Source organism: Hyperolius riggenbachi, chromosome 3, assembly GCF_040937935.1.
Source record: "Hyperolius riggenbachi isolate aHypRig1 chromosome 3, aHypRig1.pri, whole genome shotgun sequence".
Lineage (NCBI taxonomy): Eukaryota > Metazoa > Chordata > Amphibia > Anura > Hyperoliidae > Hyperolius > Hyperolius riggenbachi.
In genome coordinates, this window is record NC_090648.1 from 129,531,199 (window position 1) to 129,552,159 (window position 20,961).

Sequence of the window (20,961 nt, forward strand, 5' to 3'; positions counted from 1 at the left end):
GACCGGGAGGAGTCCTGTATGATCTGGCACAAGACATGGGCATGCTCGAGCTTTAGGCAGTCAGATAATTCTTGGGCAAGAATCCACATGTACACACAGGGCCAGTTCAAGTCTCACTGTGGCTCTGGAGCAAGGATTAACCTGCCTCCCTCCAACAGCATATTTGCCCCCCAAGTTGGCTAGCACCCCCCCCCCCCCCCATCACCCCCTCAGCCTTACTGTGCTCCCTGGAGCCTCTGCACAGTTTTGTCAGCATAGCAACTCACCTGTCCCAGCATGCTGCCTCGTCTGTGCACTCATCTTCACCTTTGCAGGAAGTGCCTCTTTTCAGCGATTCGTTGCATATTATTGCAAGTCGCTATGCTGAAAAAAAAAAAAACTTTGCAGGGGCCCCAGGAAGCACAAGTCAGGGGGAAACCTGGGGGGCAGCTCTGCAGCACTTGGGGCCCTGGGGCAGTTGTCCCTTTTGCCTTGTTGGTAGTGCCAGCCCTTTGTACACATGCTAGATTCTCGGCCGAGGTGGTCACCATCTGATTTAATCTACCATACAAACATAGCTTCATTTGGAGATTGGTAATAGAGACCGATAGATAAAGAGAGGACTTGATCAATCAAGCTGATAAATATCCATCATTAACCTTCCGAACCTGTATATCTACTTCAGCCCAGGGAGGTCAATACATATTACAGAGCAAAACAGAACTCATGTCAAATGTAATCGCTATTTGGCACCAAGATGCAAGCGGCAACACCAAGTCCTCTAAGCTGTGATCTGGGGCCTCCAAGGATTGAATCGATTTTCCAGCACATGCCAGATGGTCACATGGACTTAGATTTGGGGAATCTCAGTGGCTAGGCAGCCCCATATGGAGTAAGCTTTGATGTACTGTCTTCGGATAACTTTCTCTCATAGCCAGCATTACGGTTTTCCGCAATTTGTGCTTGGGTAGGGATGGTCAATGAAATGCAAGTAATTCCAGGTGGATGCAAACTCTGTAAGCAAAGTTATAAAGCTTAAAAATGGACCAAATTCCAACTAGGGACTCCATTCAACTAGGAGTTCCAATGCTGCATACATTTGTATAGAAAATTTGCATATTTCTGCAACAACTCTGAATGATTTGCATCTCATTATCCATCCTCATATTAGGATTGGACTCACATGCATCAGTGAGTCTTAAGGCTCATACACACATCAGACTATAGTCTTTGGAAAATGAAAGATCACAGACCAATTTTACCCCCTTCATGTAGTATGAGAGCCATACCTACACAGTCTAGTCTATGGAGCTGAACTCCCCATCAGACAAATCTTTGCAAGATGATGCACACAAAGATGCTGTAGACATTCAAGAGATCAGTATCTCTAAAAGATCTGTTCCTGCAAAAGATCCGTTCCTACAAAATGCATTCATAGTCTATGAGATCTGCAGAGCCTCATACACACCTTGTTTAACAGACATTCATCTGCAGATCAGACCCACCAGGATGGATCTTCAGATGATTGTCTGATCTGCAGATGAATGTCAGTTAAACAAGGTGTGTATGATGATCTGCAGATCTCAGACTATGAATGCAATTTGCAGGAACGGATCTTTGGCAGGAACAGATCTTTTGCAGATACTGATATTTTGTGTCTGTACAGCATCTTGCAAAGATTTTCTGATGGGGAGTTCAGCTCCATAGAAAAGACTGTGAAGGTATGGCTCTCATACTACATGGAAGGGGGTAAGATTGGTCTGTGAGCTTTCCTTTTTTCAAAGACTATAGTCTGATGTGTGTATGAGCCTTTAGACACCCACTCCAGTTCACCGGTTATCCTAACCTCTGATCACTTTTAGTGGGCAACTGAATGGTACCAGCAACACCCCACAATACCGCTTGCTGTTGAGATTCTCTGACCCACTCATCAGGCAATTACAATTTTGCCCTTGCTAACCTCCTGGGTGTTTCACTTCTACCCGGACTTGTGTGTCAAAAGCGTGTGCCCAAAGATCAGATGTCCATGTGCGTGCTAATCAGTCATCAACTATGGCTCCTAGACTGTAAAGTGCTGGTGTCCACTGAAGGCGATTCCAGGGACTTATGGTAAACCTGAACCAGAGAAAAAGCAGGCAAACCTGTGTTTACTTCCCATGGGCTTCAATGGCATTCAGTTCCTGACACAAATGTGTGCAGCAGGATCTCTAAAAGATGCTCTGCATAGAATGTGAAAGCTACTGGAAAATGGATTTCCCTATACAGAAACTGCCTGTGCTTGCAATTTGCAAAGGACATTTTTTTTTTTCAAAGAACAAAAATGTATATAGTATGTGATGGCACTTAATATTGCCACTGATCTGGGTATACAGGTTATATGAAAGGGTTTGCTATGTGTAGTTAGTGCTGCGTTTCATACAGACCACCTACATAGTGTGACCAGCTGCAAACTGCCATTGAAGAGATGGCACACTGCAGGCGTAATGGACCACTATCGCAAAAAAGTGTAAAATACATGTAACACATACAAATAAGAAGTATGTTTCTTCTGAGTAAAATGAGCCATAAATTACTTTTCTCCTATGTTGCTGTCACTTACAGTAGGTAATTGAAATCTGACAGAACCGACAGGTTTTGGACCAGCTTATCTCCTCATGGGGGATTCTCAGCATGGCCTGTATTTTTTATGAAAAGAGTCCCTGAAAAGGATTTATACAAATATGCTAGCTAGCCTCCCTGGATATTCTTGGGTCAGTTGGATGGAGCAACTGCCATTCACTAAGTGCTTTTGAAAATAAAGAAAGCCCTGAGAATCCTACAGGAGAAGATGAGCTAGTCCAAAACTTGTCGGTTTTGTCAGATTGCTACTGCCTACTGCAAGTCCCAGAAGCATAGGGAAAAAAAAAAAAAAAAAAAAAAAGTAATTTATAGCACATTTTACTCTGGGAGAAATGTACTGCTTATTTGTACGTGTTTACACATACTTTAAATTTTATGATTTTTGCGACAGTGGTCCTTAAATCAATCATCAGCCTTTTGTAAGCGCCCCCCCGATCTACTTACTCATGGCTTCCTCCAGCTCCTTCCCGGAGACATGTCCCACAACACAGCTCCGCTCGTAGCCCGCGGCCTGGTGTCCCCACCGGTACTGAGGCCAATCTCAGGGTCGGCCTCGTACTGCGCCTGCGTGAGCACCCCAGTCAATCACGGGCAGGTTGTCCGTGGTGTACTGTGCAGGCACAGTAGTTCTGCGCCTGTGCAGTACACCGCGGACACTGCGACTCTGAGGTTGGCCTCAATACCAGCGGAGACATGTAGACGGGAAGGAGCTAGAGGAAGCCACAGGTAAGTCGATCGTGGGGGGGGGGGGGGGGGGGCTTACAAAGGCTGATGATTCCTTTAAAAGCTAAGTTTTATAGTTTGTGTCAATAGACAAGCACACTACATGTTACAGGCACAGTTATACTTCCTCAGGTATACAAGTGTGTCCATACCATGTAGTGTACTTGTTGTACTTGTCTATCGCCACTTAAATCACAAAGGTTGAAACCTGTGGTGTGCCGTCTCTTCACTGACAGTTTGCAACGAGTTGTGCAGAGTGGTGGCTCTGTGATGATGGTCACTACCTATCTTGAGCATGAAGTTCAAAGTGTAGTGGACCAGGATAACAATATGCAAACAGTATGACCAGGTTGGGGACCCCAACCTCTGTCACTGCAATCAAGCAATACTCCCCAATAGGAAACTGTTGGCAGAGTAGTGATCATTTCACACCATGTTTTAGAGATCAGTAGAAATATGATAGAACTGGATGAAAGCATTGCCCAAGCTAGCATTGCATGGCTTAGTACAAAGCTATCTGACTGTGGATCCCATGCGGCCCTTCCTTTTACCTGCTCATTGGAAATTTACCACTACACTCAACTGATCCCAAAAACACACAAATAGGATTACGGGTCCCCCTAATAAAAAAAAAAAAAAAAAAAAAAAAAAACTTGACCTTTGACACTTTGAAATCCTCCACCAGCGTTAATTAACAGAACCCAGCTTTGGCGCAATGCACCTGAAGAGAGGAATTCCCACCGGCAGATGGAGCTGTGGAGTGCAGAGGAATAAACCCTCTGCACTGCCACAGATGCCAGATAGGAATTGTACGAGGTGAAGCAATACAGGGCAAAATAGCCCCTAGAGAGAGATTGTGAGCACAGAGACAGAATGTATGTATGTCCACCAATCTAGTCGCCACCTGGTGACGGTGAACACACAACAGCGAAAACCAAGTGGAAAGCAATCGCAAGAATGGCGATTGCTAATAGCGACACAAGACTGAGTAAGGACAGAGCATAGGTGTAGTAAGAAAGACACAGCAAACAACAATCAGAACGCCAAGGAAAATAAACGCACTAGCTAAACGCAGTCGCCGCACGAGAAGCGCAACAGCGACAAAACACGTTAATGGCGAAGTCTCCGCACGAGAAGCGCAACAGCGACAAAACACGTTAATGGCGCGGTCTCCGCACGAGTAGCGCAACAGAGACAAAACGCGCCAACCCTGACTAACAAATGAACCCAGAAAACACAAACAAATAACAGAAACGCTTGCTAATCGGTTGCCTTACCTCAGGCAACAGCAGGCATTTGCTCCAGACAGACAACAGGAACAAGTCGGATAGAATCCACTGCTCTTCCGCAAGAGCGAGTGCGATCTGCACAACAAGACAGACAGGAGTAACCAGTAGCAACCGCAGCAGAGGTTACACTCCAAGATAGAATACAGAAAGACCCACCGCCTCTAACGCTAGGGCGAATGCGATCCAAACAGACAGAGCGATTTCCTGTCAGCCACCGCTGGCGAGAGAACAATCGCAACAGAAAGACAGAACAAGGCAATACAGATAATAACGACCTCACTATGCTAGAAGGAATGCTATGCACTCCCAAGGAACTACTCTAAGATAGCAATATTAGCAAACAATTATCAGAGGGCTGAGACTCCAGGAAAGTTTAGCAGGAACAAACCTTCATGACCAGCAGGGAATTCTGGGAGGAAATGGTATTTATACTGCAAGCAGTCAAAGGAAGCAGCTAAGGAATCTGCATGACAGGTGGATGCAAATTCCTCACCAGAACAGCAACTCTGAAACTTGCAGAGTGAAGACAGGTCTCTTTTCCAGGGACCTGCAGCACTCAGACCTAAAAATTGGCCAAAAAGCTGTCTGCCTGTGCAGACAGCAGAGCAGATCATTACATGAACCCTAAGGAAGGTTCGTAAATGGAGTGTGCCTTAGAGGAGGGTGGCAGGTATTCCTTAACTTTAGGGGCTGCTTAGTAGCCCTCTGTCTTTATGCTGGCATCCATCTTTCCCCAGGGATACCTGCAGGTACTGCACACCCCCAGCTGCCACAATGCATCCTGGGAGATGTAGGCTTTTCATAGAAGGACATATCCCAGCCGGGTCTCACTGTAAATCATTCATGTCAAACTCTAGCCACGCGGGTCAAATCTGGCCCACGGTGCCATCAAAATTTGGCCCTTAAAGGGAACCTGAACTGAGTAAAATTATTTAAAATTAACACATGATGTAGCTGCAAATGACTATTACATACGAATATCACTGTCAGTTCCTCTTAGAAGATCACCATTTTCTTCTTACAGTGATCCCTTCCAGTTCTGACAATATTTTGTCAGTACTGAAATATACCAGTTGCTATCAGTTATATAAAAGCTGCTGTCAGTTACAACTGAATGTGCAAGGTAAAGTCCATGTTTCCCTATGGCTCAAATGGGCGATATTACAGTTTGAGTGTGCTGACCAGGAAGCCGTTATGGGGTAAATGGCCAATTTCAAAATGGAGGACAGAGAATTCAATTGATCACAGTGGACAAATAGGATGCAGGAGAGGAGAAAGATTGAGGAGTAGACTACACAGGAGGCACGTATGAACTGTGTATGGTTATTTTGACTTTTAATTTTCAGTTCAGGTTCTCATTAAGTGGTTTCCCCGCTTTACATTATATTTGGCCTGTGAGCACCCGAGTGCTAAGCCTATATTGCTAAGTGCTGCTGAAACTATGAACCCACATGGTGAAGAAAGAGGGGCCACTAAACATCAGGGAACTGTATGGGGGAGGGTGGGGGGCCACTAGACACCAAGAAACTGTATGGGGGGCAATAAGAACACTGTATAAGGTACAGAGGTGACCACTAGACATTGGGGTTGGCCCACCAGTTTTTAATTTTGGCCCACTGTGTATTTGAGTTCGACACCCCTACTCTAGATGGATGCAGCTCTCTCCTCCCCGAAGATATGTGGTATATATACGTACACAGTGTAAGAGTGCGGTGGAAGATGTCCGCGCTACAAGAATATTAAAACAACCTTTTGAAAAAAAGGAAAAAAAAAAAAAAAAAAAAAAAAAAAAACTTTCCAAAGCTGACTAGACATGTGTAGATGTGCAAACAAGCTGAAGGGTGGTACAGGTAATAATAATCAGACACATGTCTGTCAAGACTAAATCTTGTATGTACCAAATCGCAATCAGATAAATAGCCTTGCGCTAGTCTGGTCACTGGTACTGTACCTCACTAGACACATGTACTCATACAAAAGTGCTGGGTGTGAATCTGAACACCATAAAACGTAAGGTATCTACACATCATATGATCTACAGGGAATTCCATATGCAGGGAGAGGTCTTTGCTGATCCTCTTCAGCAAGATATACACCTGTGATTGTTCGGTGTCTTGTGGAGTGTAGCTATCCTCACTGCAATGGTGAGCTCAGGGGTGCTAATTACCTAGGAGTGCAGCATGACCTGTAACATTAAGGCCTGGAACCCACTGAAATCAGCAAACGCAAAACGCAACCGCTAGCGTTTTGTCTGAGCGGTTTGCAAGCGGATTCATGCGCGTTTTTGGTCGTGTTTTGCAACATTGTATTTTTTGCCCAGCGGGTGCGTAGCGTTTTGCATTTTTATCCTGATTGGTCCTGTGAATTATTTTTAATTTTGTTACAGTGTGCTGAACCGCAAAACGCTAGCAAAACCGCTCAGTTTAGGTACTTTTTCAATACTTTACATTGAAGCGCTAACGCTCCCAAAATGCTGCAGGTCCTGCGTTTGCGTTTCTGGGAAACGCAAATGCTCTTGTGGAAGTTGCCCCATCCATTAACATTAGCCCAGCGTTTTGGCAAACTGCTAGCGTATCGCAGTGCTGCCAAAAGCGCTCCTGTGGGTTCCAGCCCTAAGGGTTATATGCAGGTGTAAGAGCACACATTATATATCAGATCAGATCCACCAGGATGGATTTTCAGATCTGCAGATGATTGCTTGATCTGCAGATGAATGTCAGTTAAATCATGTGTGTATGATGATCTGCAGATCTCATAGACTATCATTGCAATTTGCAGGAATGGATTTTTGGCAGGAACAGATCTTTTGCAGATACTGATCTTTTGTGTCTGTACAGCATCTGTATGTGCAGCATCTTGCAAAGATTTTTTTCTAATGGGGAGTTCAGCTCCATAGAAAAGACTGTGAAGGTATGGATCTCATACTACATGAAGGGTGGTAAGATTGGTCTGATCTTTCATTTTCCAAAGACTATAGTCTGATGTGTGTATGAGCCTTTAGTTTGTAAGCCTATTTGGCAAGGTCCTCCTCCCTGTGTGCTCTTCTCTGCCACAATATGGACTCAGTGACTTATCTGCTGTATCCCCACATTGCAGTCTGTCCACCAATCATTGCACAAGCCTTTTGAGGGCGATTTTGCCTGTGCTTGGGAAAAAAAAAAAACAGAACGAGCCCTAAATGGTTTCATTTAAAAAGAAACCGTATACTTCACTTACCATATGTTTTCAATTATGTATATATTACATAATCAGGCCTGGATTTACATCACAGGAGCCTATAGGCACAGATGTCCTGGCACCCTAGACTTTGCCTCCATGAACCTATAGACACCTGGTGAACCACACCGCAAGTGTGCTGGCTGGCCCAGCTATCACTTCTCCCTTACTTCACTACAGGTGCCCCTTAGCATTAGGTAGCCAGAGCTATCCTCAATACTTGGAGGTAACACTAGCAATACTAAGTAGCTAGAGTTGCCCCCAAGTATTCGGTAGCTAGAGGTGCGCCCAAATGAAGGGAGATTTGGACAGTGGAATGCCGAGACCCTGGTGAGTAACCTCATTTATACTCCACTTGGGACTCTGCATAGATAAGGCAGGTGGGAGGCACTTGGGGAGGGAGCCACCTTTTCATTATCATGCACCTGTTAGCGTGTGCCTACAGTGCCTTATAGTAAACCTGGCCTTGTACATAATACAAATTGGTTTGTGCAAAGGAAAGACTGGAACCAGAATCATCATTTCATAAATTAAGAGTTTAATTATTCTGCTGGTGTAAAAAAGAACAAAAATATATAAATGGTGGCTGCCTACATCCAATTTATAGTGGCTGGCCAATGTAAGGCACAAAATAAACTTGATAGGAGGCGGCACTCCACAGGCTTGAACTTGCGTTCAGTTTATTGCATGTCGACATGCAATAAACTGAACGCAAGTTCAAGCCTGTGGAGTGCCTCCTATCAAATTTAAGTATCACTGTGTGGTGCAGGGGTGGTGTACCTGCGTGGAGTGCACCGGCACCAGCTCTCCTAGTCCAGGATTGAGCCGCTGAGTCTAGTTCAGTCTAATATATTACTGGACAAAATAAACTAGCCAAAATGTTCCCTATCCAGGAATGTAAATTAACTGCTGTCACTTTTCCTTGTGCCATGCTCAAGAAACACTGCAGAGGCCACAGGATTAGGGTATCCACCAGGGCATGGTGGACAGAGCAGAGCATGACAGAGCACAAATTATTAGAGTCCTGCTAAATGGAAACCCACAGGAACAGAGTACAGCAACATGAATCCTTCCTCTTAGGGCAGCACGGTGGTGTAGTGGTTAGCGCTCTCGCCTTGCAACGCTGGGTCCTCGGTTCAAATCCCAGCCAGGTCAACATCTGCAAGGAGTTTGTATGTATTCCCTGTTTCTGTGTGAGTTTCATCCGGGCACTACAGTTTCCTCCCCCATTACAAAAACATACAGATAAGTCAATTGGCTACCCCTAAATTGGCCCTAGACTACGATACATACACTACACAACAAATACATACACATAGGACTATGGTAGGGATTAGATTGTGAACCCCGCTGAGGGACAGTTAAGTGACAAGACAATATATACTCTGTACAGCGCTGAGTAAGATGTGAGTGCTATATAAATACTAAATCATCATCATCAATAATCCATCTGGCTATATGTGGGGCATGATGAAGAGGAAGATAGAAGAACAAGGCATGGAATGAGGGCATAGAGGAACAGCTGAGGTTCCGGGCATTTGGAGTAAAATGAGAATACGAGGACGAGCTACGCCCATTACTATTAGCAGAGCAGCTGATGCCTGAGCAGCGATCCTCATTCACTTCCCTCCATCAGCCGCTTTTACCACTTTTAGATACAATCACATGTAAAACAAAAACACATCAACCTTATTTTAAGGTTACTGAAAATGTACAAGGTTTGGATAATAAGCTAGAAGCACACGTACCAACGGCCAGGAGAGCGTCTTCAAGGTGCCCAGACATCTCAGACTTTATGCTGGCTTCAAGATCTTTCTTTGAAATCTTTTTATATTCCTCAAACACTGTAATGAGAAGTGAAAGCAAAGCTCAAGCTGTGCTCACATTGTATCCATGTACAAGAGGTCTCCTCACACGCACTGCAAAGACGCCCGTGATAACTGCATTAACAGATTAAAATAACGCATTTTGTAACGATTTTTCTCAATAGTGGTCCTTTAATAACCATCTTGTAAATGCATACAAATAAGAAGCATTTTTTCAGACTAAAATGAGCCATAAACTACTTTTCTATTATGTTTTTCTACTACGTTGCTGTCACTTACAACTTCTCCACTCGCTACACACTTTTGACAGTTGTACGGTTCAACATTCACTAAGTGCTATTGAAATAAACAAAACCCTGAGATTCCCCCATGAGGAGCTAGACTAGTCCAAAACTTGTCGGTAATGTCAGATTTCTGCTACTTACTGTAAGTAACAGCAACATAGGAGAAAGGCAATTTATAGCTCATTTTACACAGGAAGAAATTGACTTCTTAGTTGTGTAGGTTTATAAGTATTTTAAATTTTACGATTTTTGCAATAGTGGTCCTTTAAAAGGACATCCGAGGTGACATGTGACATAATGTGATAGACGTTTTTGTACAGTGCCAAGCACACAAATAACTAGGCTGTGTTCCTTTTCTTTCTCTGCCTGAAAGAGTTAAAAATCAGATACGCAAGTGACAACTTCTGTCCGGGTCGGGACTGGGTCGGAAACGGGACGGACTATAACGCAACCCTCACTGATAAGGAATTGCAGCCATGTAACACTAGTCTGGCAGTAAATAGCTTCTGGTGGTAGAAGAGAGATAAAAAGGGGCAATAGTTCACAGATTTTATCTCTGGCATACTTCAATGAATGCATCATTGAGAAGAGGCCATTAAACAGTATAAACTTAAAAAGTAGATTTAAATATAAAATAAAACTGTGGGATACCTTAAAAAGTCATTTTTTGAAGAAGATAGATAATTGTTTATCTCAGTTAATTTTCACCTCGGATGTCCTTTAATGCGGAATTGCTGGTTAAAACCATATCCAGGGTGCCTGTACAAACACCAGCCTGCTACCTAATCTGACCACACACACACACACACACACACACTCTATGTGGCCATGTATTCCCAGTTTCTCACTTCTATACTAACAGCTTGTGAACGTTCAACAGCAGCGATAAAAACGAAGAGGAAATGTTACCTTTTAGTAAATGGTTTCTGTTTCTAGTGCAAAGAATGGTCAGAAATTTCACTTCATCGGTTCCCCATTTTTTCTCCCCAGCTTCATACAGTTCCTGAAAGCAAGATGGAGGCAGTTATTCGGAGACATGCAAGAAACCAGAAATACAAATGTCATACCTTGACTTAATGCATTATCAGTATACAGCGTTAAAGGGAACCGTTACGGAGAGGGATATGGATGTTTCCTTTTAAACAATATCAGGTGCTTGTCAGTCCTGCTGATCTCTTTGGCTGCAGTAGTGGCTAAATCACACACCTGAAACAAGCATGCAGCTAATCCAGTCTGACTTCAGTCAGAGCACCTGATCTGCATGCTTGTTGAGGGGTTGTGGCTAAAAGTATGAGAGACACAGAATCAGCATGAGTGTCAGGCAACTGGTATCATTTTAAATGGAAAATTCAATTTCCTTCTCAGTTTTAGGTTCCCTTTATTCAAGTCAGATTTCAAGTCTATTAAAGGGAACCTAAGCTGAGAAGGATAAATGGTCCGAAGTATCTCCTGAGAGATCGAGGCCCCATCCCAGCAGGCAACAATTTTAAGGTGTGCACTCACCTTAAGACTTAAATCACAGAAAGTATGGAGGTGAAGTGTCCCTGACTTACTTCAGCTGTATACAGATTCCACAAAAACGTTGCATCCCTTTGTAGAAGCCATGATAGTCCTATGAGGCCATTACATTGATTGTAGTGTGACCGGTCCCTTTGTGACAACGCAAGATTACCTGTGCATTGTGAGGCACACTTAATGTAAAGCACACCTTACCGTACACGGCTTTTTGGAGCAGGGTGAGCCGAATGACAGCTCACCCTGCTGCCGCACACATTTTGAGGAGGTGTTAAATACTATTACCCTAGCGAGTCATAGCAACTTGGAGGAGGAAGTAATTTGGAGCCCAGCAATCGCCGGATCTCCAAATTAATCGTGTGCATGGCACAGACTATAGCATTACTGTTCTAGCCGCGCCAGGCTTTGGCACTATGCGCAATGAGGCTGGTGCCAAAAAGCCCTGCTTCGATACTGCACTATATAGTCAAACCTCAGCGTTAACATGCAGTGCAACTTTTTGGGTCCAATATTAGAGTTGGTGGATGTGCCTGTTGCAGTCACTGTGTCCTGTTCATGGACCCCTATGTCTATCTTAGTGAGATGGCTTGTTAGTGACTATTATTCTGGATATGGACCTCCTCAATAAAAGCCTATCTTTATGTCCCCAAGCGATGTCCCTGGAGAGCCTATTACTTTTCCCACTGACCAGACTGCTAAGCCATTTCCATCACACATTGCATTTACAGCTACCAATAATGTACAAGTCCTGTGAGAAGCAAACCAGTCTCCTTCCAGACATGATTGGCAAGTTTAGTTCCTCTACAGGCACAGCAGACTAACCCCGCCACTCTCGTTTCACATCTAACAAACAGGTTTTGTGCCTTCTGATCCATTTTTAATGCCTTTCTAGTGAAAGAATATAAACTGTCGCACAGTGCAGGGATTCCTTTGTTTGTCATTATTTCCACATGAACATTTAACATTACATTTCCTATTCCGAACAGTTTCCTTTTTGTTTCGCAAATAAAACATGCTGCAATTTTCATTATTTTGCTTACTATCTTCACAACTCTGTAGGGAAGCAGATAAAGAAAAAAAAAAAAAAACCCAGGCTCTGCTCTCAGTCGGTTGGTAACCAGCTTTGTGTTTTTTTTTTTTTTTGATTACTGAATGACTGAATAAATTAGTAAAAATAAAGGAATCAACATGCAAGGTAAGCACAAGCTTTCTTTTAGTACAGGATTAGAACAGTTTAAAAAGGAGGATTATAACTATGGTGAAATTGTGTAAGTTTCTTTAAGTCTTTATTCCTGCTTTTTAGTATGTACCCTTCAAGTTCTACTTCAGCATTTTTTTTTAACTGTATATAAAGATATTAACTACTTCAGCCCACAGACGGTTTCACCTTAAAGTAGAAGGTCCAAGCTGATAAAAAAAAAGAAAAAAAAGATTTACCTGGGGCTTCCTCCAGCCGCTGGCAGCCCATCTGTCCCTCATCGCAGCTTTGCTCGACCTCGCCAGTACTTCTGCGTCTGCGCAGACTGCTCCAGGCGGCATGAGCGTGGCAGCAGGAGAAGATGCCGGTCAGCATCTGCAATGGAGGGGACCCCGGGCCACCGGCTGGGAGCAGAGCTGCAGCGAGGGACAGATGGGCTGCCAGGGGCTGGAGGAAGCCCCAGGTAAGTAGATCTTGTTTTCTCTTTTCAGCTCGGATGTTTCCTTTAAGGATGGAAGCAATTTTCTCTGGTTAGCGCTCCTCCCATTCGTTTGCAATTAACTTTACTACTACTACTACTAGCTAAAGGATTTATATCTTGTGGGTTTTTTTTGCCACAATTTAGGCTTTTGGGGCGAGATACTAGTTTTCAGTAATTACTATATTTTCTATGAATATAATTAGGCAAATACAAGAAAAAAAAATTACACAATTTCTCCAATACCATCCCCTATAGGTTTTTAAAATAAACAATGCTACTGTAGATAAAACCAGGGCTGTGGAGTCTGAGTCGAGGAGTCGGAGCAAGGAGCAATTTTGGGTACCTGGAGTCAGTCGGTGGTTTCAAAGTGAGGAGTCGGAGTTGGAGTAAAACCTACACATTTTATTTGCCTAGTTATCCTGGCTATCACAACATTTAAATTATGTTCCTAGTACACTGTATAGTGACAATATATTTGGAAAAAAGGTGTCTACCTGTTTCTACCTCATCAACAATTACAAGTCCTTATTTGTTAAATAACCGTAATATACCCTCATTACGTACATATTAAAAAGCTCAGACCGTAAGTTAACCATTTCTGTATTTTTTTTAAAGCACTTGAGGACCGCGGTGTTAAACCCCTCTAAAGACCAGGCCATTCTTCAATTGGGCCACTGCAGCTTTAAGGGCTCGCTGCAGGGCCGCACAACTCAGCACACAAGTGATTCCCCCTCCCCTCCTTTCTTCCCACTAACAGAGCTCTCTGTTGGTGGGGTCTGATCGCTTCCCCAATGTTTACTTTTTTTTAGTAAATATTTTATTATTTTTCTATAAGTGTGATCAGCTGTCATAGGGGCTTCAGCCTATCACTTCCTGCACTACAGAGGGGACAGCAGTGGCACACGGCTGTCCCAAGTACAGCGCTGCCTTAGATTGCAGTGCTGTATAGGGTTATTTTGCCGTCTAACAGTCTCCGAGCGGCGATCGCCGCAGGGAGACTGAAGGCTCTGCCTTCCAAACAGATGCGCGCTCGCTATATCCTGCTAGCCCCATAGGAAGCTGTTCACACCAATCGGCGAGGAGCGGTCCTGGGGCTGCCGTCGCATTCACGCCAAGCGGCGTGACGCGGTCGGCAAGTATTTAAATTTTCACTTTTTTTGCATGTGTCTAGGTTTGGTAGCTACGGGAGGGTTAATAGTGCTTTAAAATATTGATTTTTACAGGACTTCCGATGCGAACATTAACAAACTACTTTTTAATCACTTGGGGCTTCTTCCAGCCCTGAGCAGAAGTCCTGGTCCTCTTTGTTGTCCTCACTGACTGCCCAAAATGATGGTGACCCGGTGGCGGCTCTTCTGCGCTAGACACCCATTATTTTCAATAAAACCAGCCCAACAGTGAGGTAGAGTGACCTAACAATGCAGAGTTGCTTTTATAAGGAACGCTCAGTTTTGGACAACGTAGTTATCTTGGAAGTTAGTGTCAAAATGGATAAGACAAAAGAGTTAGGACCCCTTCACACTGCATGCATTGCCGTCCAGATTTCAGCAACGCGTGCAGAAGGCAGACACGCACAACATCAGAAAGTGTATAGACAGCACTGTAATGTTCACACTGCATGTGTTTCGGACCAGTGCGGTCCGTAAACGCATGCTGCACGCATTTTTTAACAAAACGTGTGGCTGACCCATTCACTCTCAGTGAATGGGATCAGCCACGCAACGCATACAAACGCAGATGGCATGCGCTCGTACGCATTGCGTTACAAACGCACGGCCATCCACATTTGATGATGTGAACGTGGCCTTAGGTGACTGAACAAGGGATGATCATTGGTGCAAGAAAAGCTGATTCTAGCATCTCTGAAATGACAACTCTTAGGATTTTATCACCCAACTGTATTTCAACTGGTCTCAAATTGGTTTGAGGAACAACAGAGTTTAAACTGTTTCCATGGCTAGTTTAGTCCCCTGACCTCAATGCTATTGAGCATTTATGGGAAAAAAGGTCGATAGATCACTTCCTAGCTTGGAAACGCCAACATTCTATCTGAACCAACTTCAGATTATTTCAGCATGGGCCAACATTCCTCAGCAATGGTATCTTCAGCTTATTGAGCCTATGCCAAGAACAATATCGGCTGTGATCAGAGCTAAAGGTGGACCAACACGTTATTAGGAGGGTGTCTCTTTTGTCCACTAAGTACAGTACATATGTCACAATCCATAGTTGCCTAAAAGTAAATAATTTATCCATGTCTCCCCAAATTCATCTAACAATCTCCAGGGCCATTACTGGTTTGTAAACAGGGAAATGCCTGTAAAATTTTGTGTATCCACTCACACACATACATATTAGTGCCAAACACATTACCGTGAAATCTTATGACAGCTGCAGAGGGGCAGGGAATTGATGTACAGGTAATGGAGATGGCAGTGTTGCCAACTCATCCCTTTAAAGGGACACCGAACAGTGCAAAAACTATGGAAAGATGCATATCATTTTAAAGCTCTCTTTCTCCTCTTCCCAATGATATATAAACCGCCGCCCTACGCCTTTTAGTTTTCGCTATTTTTACGATTGAAATTGCCGCGGCCGCGATTTCGATCGGGAAAATAGAGAAAACTAAAATGCGTAGAGCGACGATTTAGGGGTCGTCAGAAAGAGGAGAAAGAGCTTTAAAATGATATCCATCTTTCCATAGTTACATCATATTACACAGGGCGACTTTTTCTCAAAGTCAGCAGCTCCAGCAGAAAAAGTCGCCCTGTGTAATACAATGTAACTATGGAAAGATGGATATCATTTTGAAGCTCTCTTTCTCCTCTTTCTGACGACCCCTAAATCGTCGCCCTACGCCTTTTAGTTTTCTCTATTTTTGCGATCGAAATCACGGCAGCGGCAATTTCAATTGCGAAAACTAAAAGGCGTAGGGTGGCGATTTATATATTATTGGAAAGAGGAGAAAGAGCTTTAAAATGATATGCCTCTTTCCATAGTTTCTGCACTGTTCGGAGTCCCTTTAAAAAAACAGACACATGAATTGTACAGATCTTGTTGCTAGTTGAATGCAGCTTGGGCTCTAATTAGGTGTACGTAACCCTGGAACGTGCATGATTCGGCTTAATTAAAGAGATGATTTAGCAACCCTGGGAGGTGGCCGTGGTGGATAAACATGGTGTTGGGGGAAAAATAAAAGCAACAGAAACTTAAGGGGGGGGGGGGGGGAAACCATACATGGATCTAGGTATTAGATGTCACCATGTTTAAGTGCTGCAATGTGTTTGGTTTCAGCAGTCAATTCCTAGCGAGTATGGTGATAAATATCTTTCAGCTGAACAGAAAAGCCATCTAAACATGCAGTATAGAAGTGAAAATAACATAACTTGTCAAATATTAAATGTTGGACAACTATAAAAAAAAAAAAAAAAAAAAAAAAAAGAAAACATCCTATAGGGGTTAAAGCTGCCAATATATATATATACCGGGTATGTATTCAAACTGCATTTAGCAGTCTCCCTGGAGCTTCCTTTAAGTGCTTTTAGAAAGCGTGGTGGCAGAATTAAAGGGGGAAAAAATGGTTGAAAGTGGAGGTTTCCTTCAAAGGACTGATGCGTGAACTATACTCGGAGTGTTATTTAGCTGTCTGAAACCGCTTGTTACTAATTATGCTCAGAACTGAAAACAGCCATTTCAGACGTTCATACAAAAAAATGAAAAAAAAAAAAAATATTTTCATAAAAAAGAAACCTTACAAATAGTTTTATTGCTGCGTGACAGAATAATACATGGCTTCTGAGGGAAGATGGCATTCCTAACCAGCTCAGAATTTCACCTGAGGTGTTAAAAGACATAAAAGTACAAAGCGCTGGATTGAACTGAAAGGGAGACGTTTCTTCATTGAAGCCCAGCTTTGTGGTCGGGAAAACTCACGGTGCGCCGGTATCGGCGATGTCACAGGGTAAGGAAGCACACAGGAAAAAACAATGGACAGAAATGCTGCAGCCAGACGTCAGGAAGAGTGTCAAAAAGAGAGAGGGTTTTTGGTGGAGAACAAAAGATTGGATCCCGCTGTCTCCTCAAACGCCTTCCACATTCTGCAAACAGCTCCAGATTATCTGTGCAAATCCTCTACTTGCTCCTGAAACTGCACTTCACATGCAACAATCAGCACTGGAGGAATGGCATTTCAAGGGCAAACTTACTTCATAGAAGGTGTAATCTAAACAAGCATTTTACAGAGAAATTCCCTTTATGACAGGCGATATTCACAATGTCATGCTCAGAGGCGTAGCTAGAAATGACTGGGCCCTATAGCAATTTTTTTTATGCCCCCTCCCGACATTTCCCACCTCAACACTGCTGCCATGCTTCGTATTTCTGACAAGAGACGGACCCCCAGCTAGTCTCCCCTCAAATGTAATGTGCCCACCTCTCAGGCCTATGGCAAGTGTGGAAGCAATGCACCTGTCCATTGGACCAAATCATGTACTCCTCTAGCGACTTTTCTCCATTGCCGCAAGCAGCACCTGTACCCAGTGTTCTCATGTACTGACATCACATACATGAGAAGCAGTCACGGGGTGCAGCTGTTCCTAGCGATGGAGAGAATAAACGCGAGGATGCACGTGGCGGATACCGGAGCTGCTTGACCTGACATTTTATCATGGCTATAGGAATCATATTTTAACAAGCTCAGGAAATCATTGCTAGTGGCAGACTGGACTGAAAAGGTAATCCAGAAGCTTCCGTCTCCCCAGGTGAGTGCCCATTTGGGGCAATTTTTTCCCCTCACAGGTAAAAACACGCCACCAGCTACACCACCTCACAACTAGAGACTCTGCGGCCCCACTGCAAAATTTTTATGGGGCCATCAGATCTAGTCAGTCTTGAGCAATGCCACCTGCCCCTACCCTATGGATTTGAGTTTACTGGGCATTTTATATTTCCATGCAATGTACACTGTGTATAGTCCATGAGCATTGAGACAAAGTCAGAGGGTGGAGAAACAAAGTAAACACATCAAGTACGACCTGGGCCCCCTCCTCTCCAGGGCCCCATAGAAGTTGCTATAGTTGCTATGGCTATTGCTACACCCTTGGTCAAGTAGCAAAAGGAATCGCCAATGGCCTGGGACCCACTAGCAGCACTTTAAGCACATGTGATTTGAAAAGCTCTCGCTAATGATCTGCTATGTGTGTGATCACGCTTGAGGGATGACATTTTCTGAAAATCACCCATAGCATTACTTTTACAAGAGCTTTTTAAATTACAAGTACTCAGAAAAGTGCACTAGTGGGTCTCAGGCCTTAAATTTGAGTTTAAATTCCACTCCTCAACATATATGTCATTTTCTAAGGTATTCTTTTTATGCTGCTAAAAGGGAACCCCTCCCCTCCCCCCCCCCCCCCATAAAATAAGCAGACTTTCAAAGCCATCAGAAATGCAGAAAGGCAATCACAATGCAGAGACATCTCTTGACATGCATCATCAGAAGATGGCTGTGAGACGGGAGAGGACCAGGCAGAGCCCGCTTATGGAGCCCAGCAAATATAACTTCTTCATACTTCCCTGCTGACTTCTGCATTGCCAAGACAAAACATGTAGATTGCGCTTTTCTCCTGGCGGACTCAAATCTGCACCCACTAGGGAGCGTTCTATAGGCAGTAGCAGTGTTAGGGAGTGTAACCCACGGACTCCTTACCAAATAGGTGCTGGCTTACTGAACAGGAAGCGCAGACATTTGAACACAGGTCTGTGCCAAGCAAACCCAGGTGCCCAAAAAAAACTACAAGGTGTTGCTTGCTTGTCAATTTAAACTTTCATAAAAATTCTAAAGACAGAATGTAAACATGCATATCACGTCATCACAAGTGAGCAGATGGTGGTTCTCCCTTTGATGTTGCAGGATAGCACTTAATCTCAGTGTAGGAGATTAGTTGCATTTAGCCCCCAGCACACTCTTTAACCACTTCAGCCTACAGTGTCGTTTCACCTTATGCATCCGAGCAACGTTCACCTCCCATTCGTCAATAACTATCACTACTTATCACAATTAATTGATCTATATCTTGTTTTTTCCACCACCAATTAGGCTTTCTTTGAGTGGTACATTTTGCTAAGAATTATTTTTTCTAAATGCATTTTAACGGTAATAAGAAAAAAAAAAATAGAAAAAAAAAATTTCTCAGTTTTTAGCCATTCTCGCTTTAAAATACTACATGCTACCATAATTAAAACCTATGTATTGTATATGCCCTTTTGTTCCGGTTATTACACCATTTAAATTATGTCTATCACAATGTATGGCGCCAATATTTTATTTGGAAATAAAGGTGCATTTTTTCAATTTGCGTCCATCACCATTTACAAACTATAAAATATAACATTTAAAAAAGTATAGTAATACACTCGCTTGACTTGCATATTAAAAAAAGTTCAGACCCTTAGGAAACCATTTGTTTGTTTTTGGTTGTTTTTAATTGCAATTTTTCTTCATTTTTTTTTTAATTAAAAATGTTATTTGGGGTTTTTTTCGGAGTGGGTGAGTAAACAGGGAATTTTAAATTCAATTTATAGTGTATATTTAAAAAATAAAAACAAACATGTAGATGTAGTTATACTATTTGGCCACAGCGAGTTTTTGATTTTCCGTCCTGCAAGCGAGAACAAGAGAGGTGATGTGGGACACAGAAAAATCACAGCTTTCCAGAGAAAGCCATTGCTTTTTTTACGGGAACACAAATCAATGAATGGGATCTGTATTCCCATTCATTGATCTCAGGGGCAGCAGCTATGCAGTCTATCTGGATGGATATATCCGTCCAGATAGACCGAAGTGGGTATTATTGTACTGATAGTCTGTATGGTGCTGGTCCATGTGTTTTCATATTGCATAATCTCAGTGTAGAGGCTGTACAATATCATATTTCCATGAAATCCTCAAAACTAGGCAAAAGCAACTGTCATTGGATAAGTTCCTTGCTAAAGCCACACGCAGGATAGGGTGATCCAACAGTTCTCAATGATATTATGGTCAAAGTATTTTTTTACTTTATACAGTACTGCACTCTGTATTAAATATTTTTAGACTGTGGAATGAATCAATTGAGTTTCCATTAATACTAAATGGGGAAATTCACTTTGATACAAGAGTGCTTTGGATTACAAGCATATTTCAAGAACTAATTGTGCTCGCCAACTAAGGTTCCAATGTACAGACATTCAAAAAGGAAGAAAGCTGACAATATAGGACTCTTAAAAATGAGCAGTCAGGAAGCTTAATCTCAAACTCGTTGCCTGCAGCGTTCGGAGCGATTCTGCAAGGCTTAATTGAACTAGAAATTGCAAACCGCTAATCGCTGAAAAAACGCTTTCTATACAGTGAAATATCGCTGGGTAATCACTAGGAAAAATAAATAATCAGAAAAATCGATTCGCTCATCGTCTGTGTTAGCGATTTCTAGTGTAAATAGGCCCTAAACAGAACTTTTATATGATGGTACTGGCTTTTCTCATCAAGTTTGTTGCTTCAGTGTCCCCCTAGGGTGCTCAAAACGCGATGTGAAAACCAATGCCAAAGGCCTCTATGCTCGTTTGCCAAGAAGCGTCTAGCATCAGCTAAGTAAAAACGTCCAAGCGCCCGCCTCTAAAATCAGCCCTTAAGCTGAAATTTTAAATGCATGCTTTGCTTCTGTCTTTACCAAGGTGATGTCCTTGTTCCACAATAAAGCTCTGAGTTGTTCCTAGCGTACCTCATTCACCATGAACTGCCAAACACAGGAAGCTGTAAGGTCATACATAGATAGAATCAAGATGGAGAAGGCACCTG

General features: G+C 43.0%; 1 protein-coding gene across 2 annotated transcripts in view; it reads right to left on the minus strand.

Moving 5' to 3' along the window:
- ANXA4 (annexin A4) overlaps positions 1-20,961 on the minus strand; it is a 103,479-nt gene that overhangs the window by 7,066 nt on the left and 75,452 nt on the right. For both annotated transcript variants that reach the window (XM_068274934.1, XM_068274935.1), the window contains exons 9-10: positions 10,846-10,939; positions 9,575-9,670 (exon numbers count right to left, since the gene is read on the minus strand). In XM_068274934.1, coding sequence (XP_068131035.1) covers positions 9,575-9,670; positions 10,846-10,939 — 190 coding nt within the window. The remainder of the gene's footprint in view (positions 1-9,574; positions 9,671-10,845; positions 10,940-20,961) is intronic.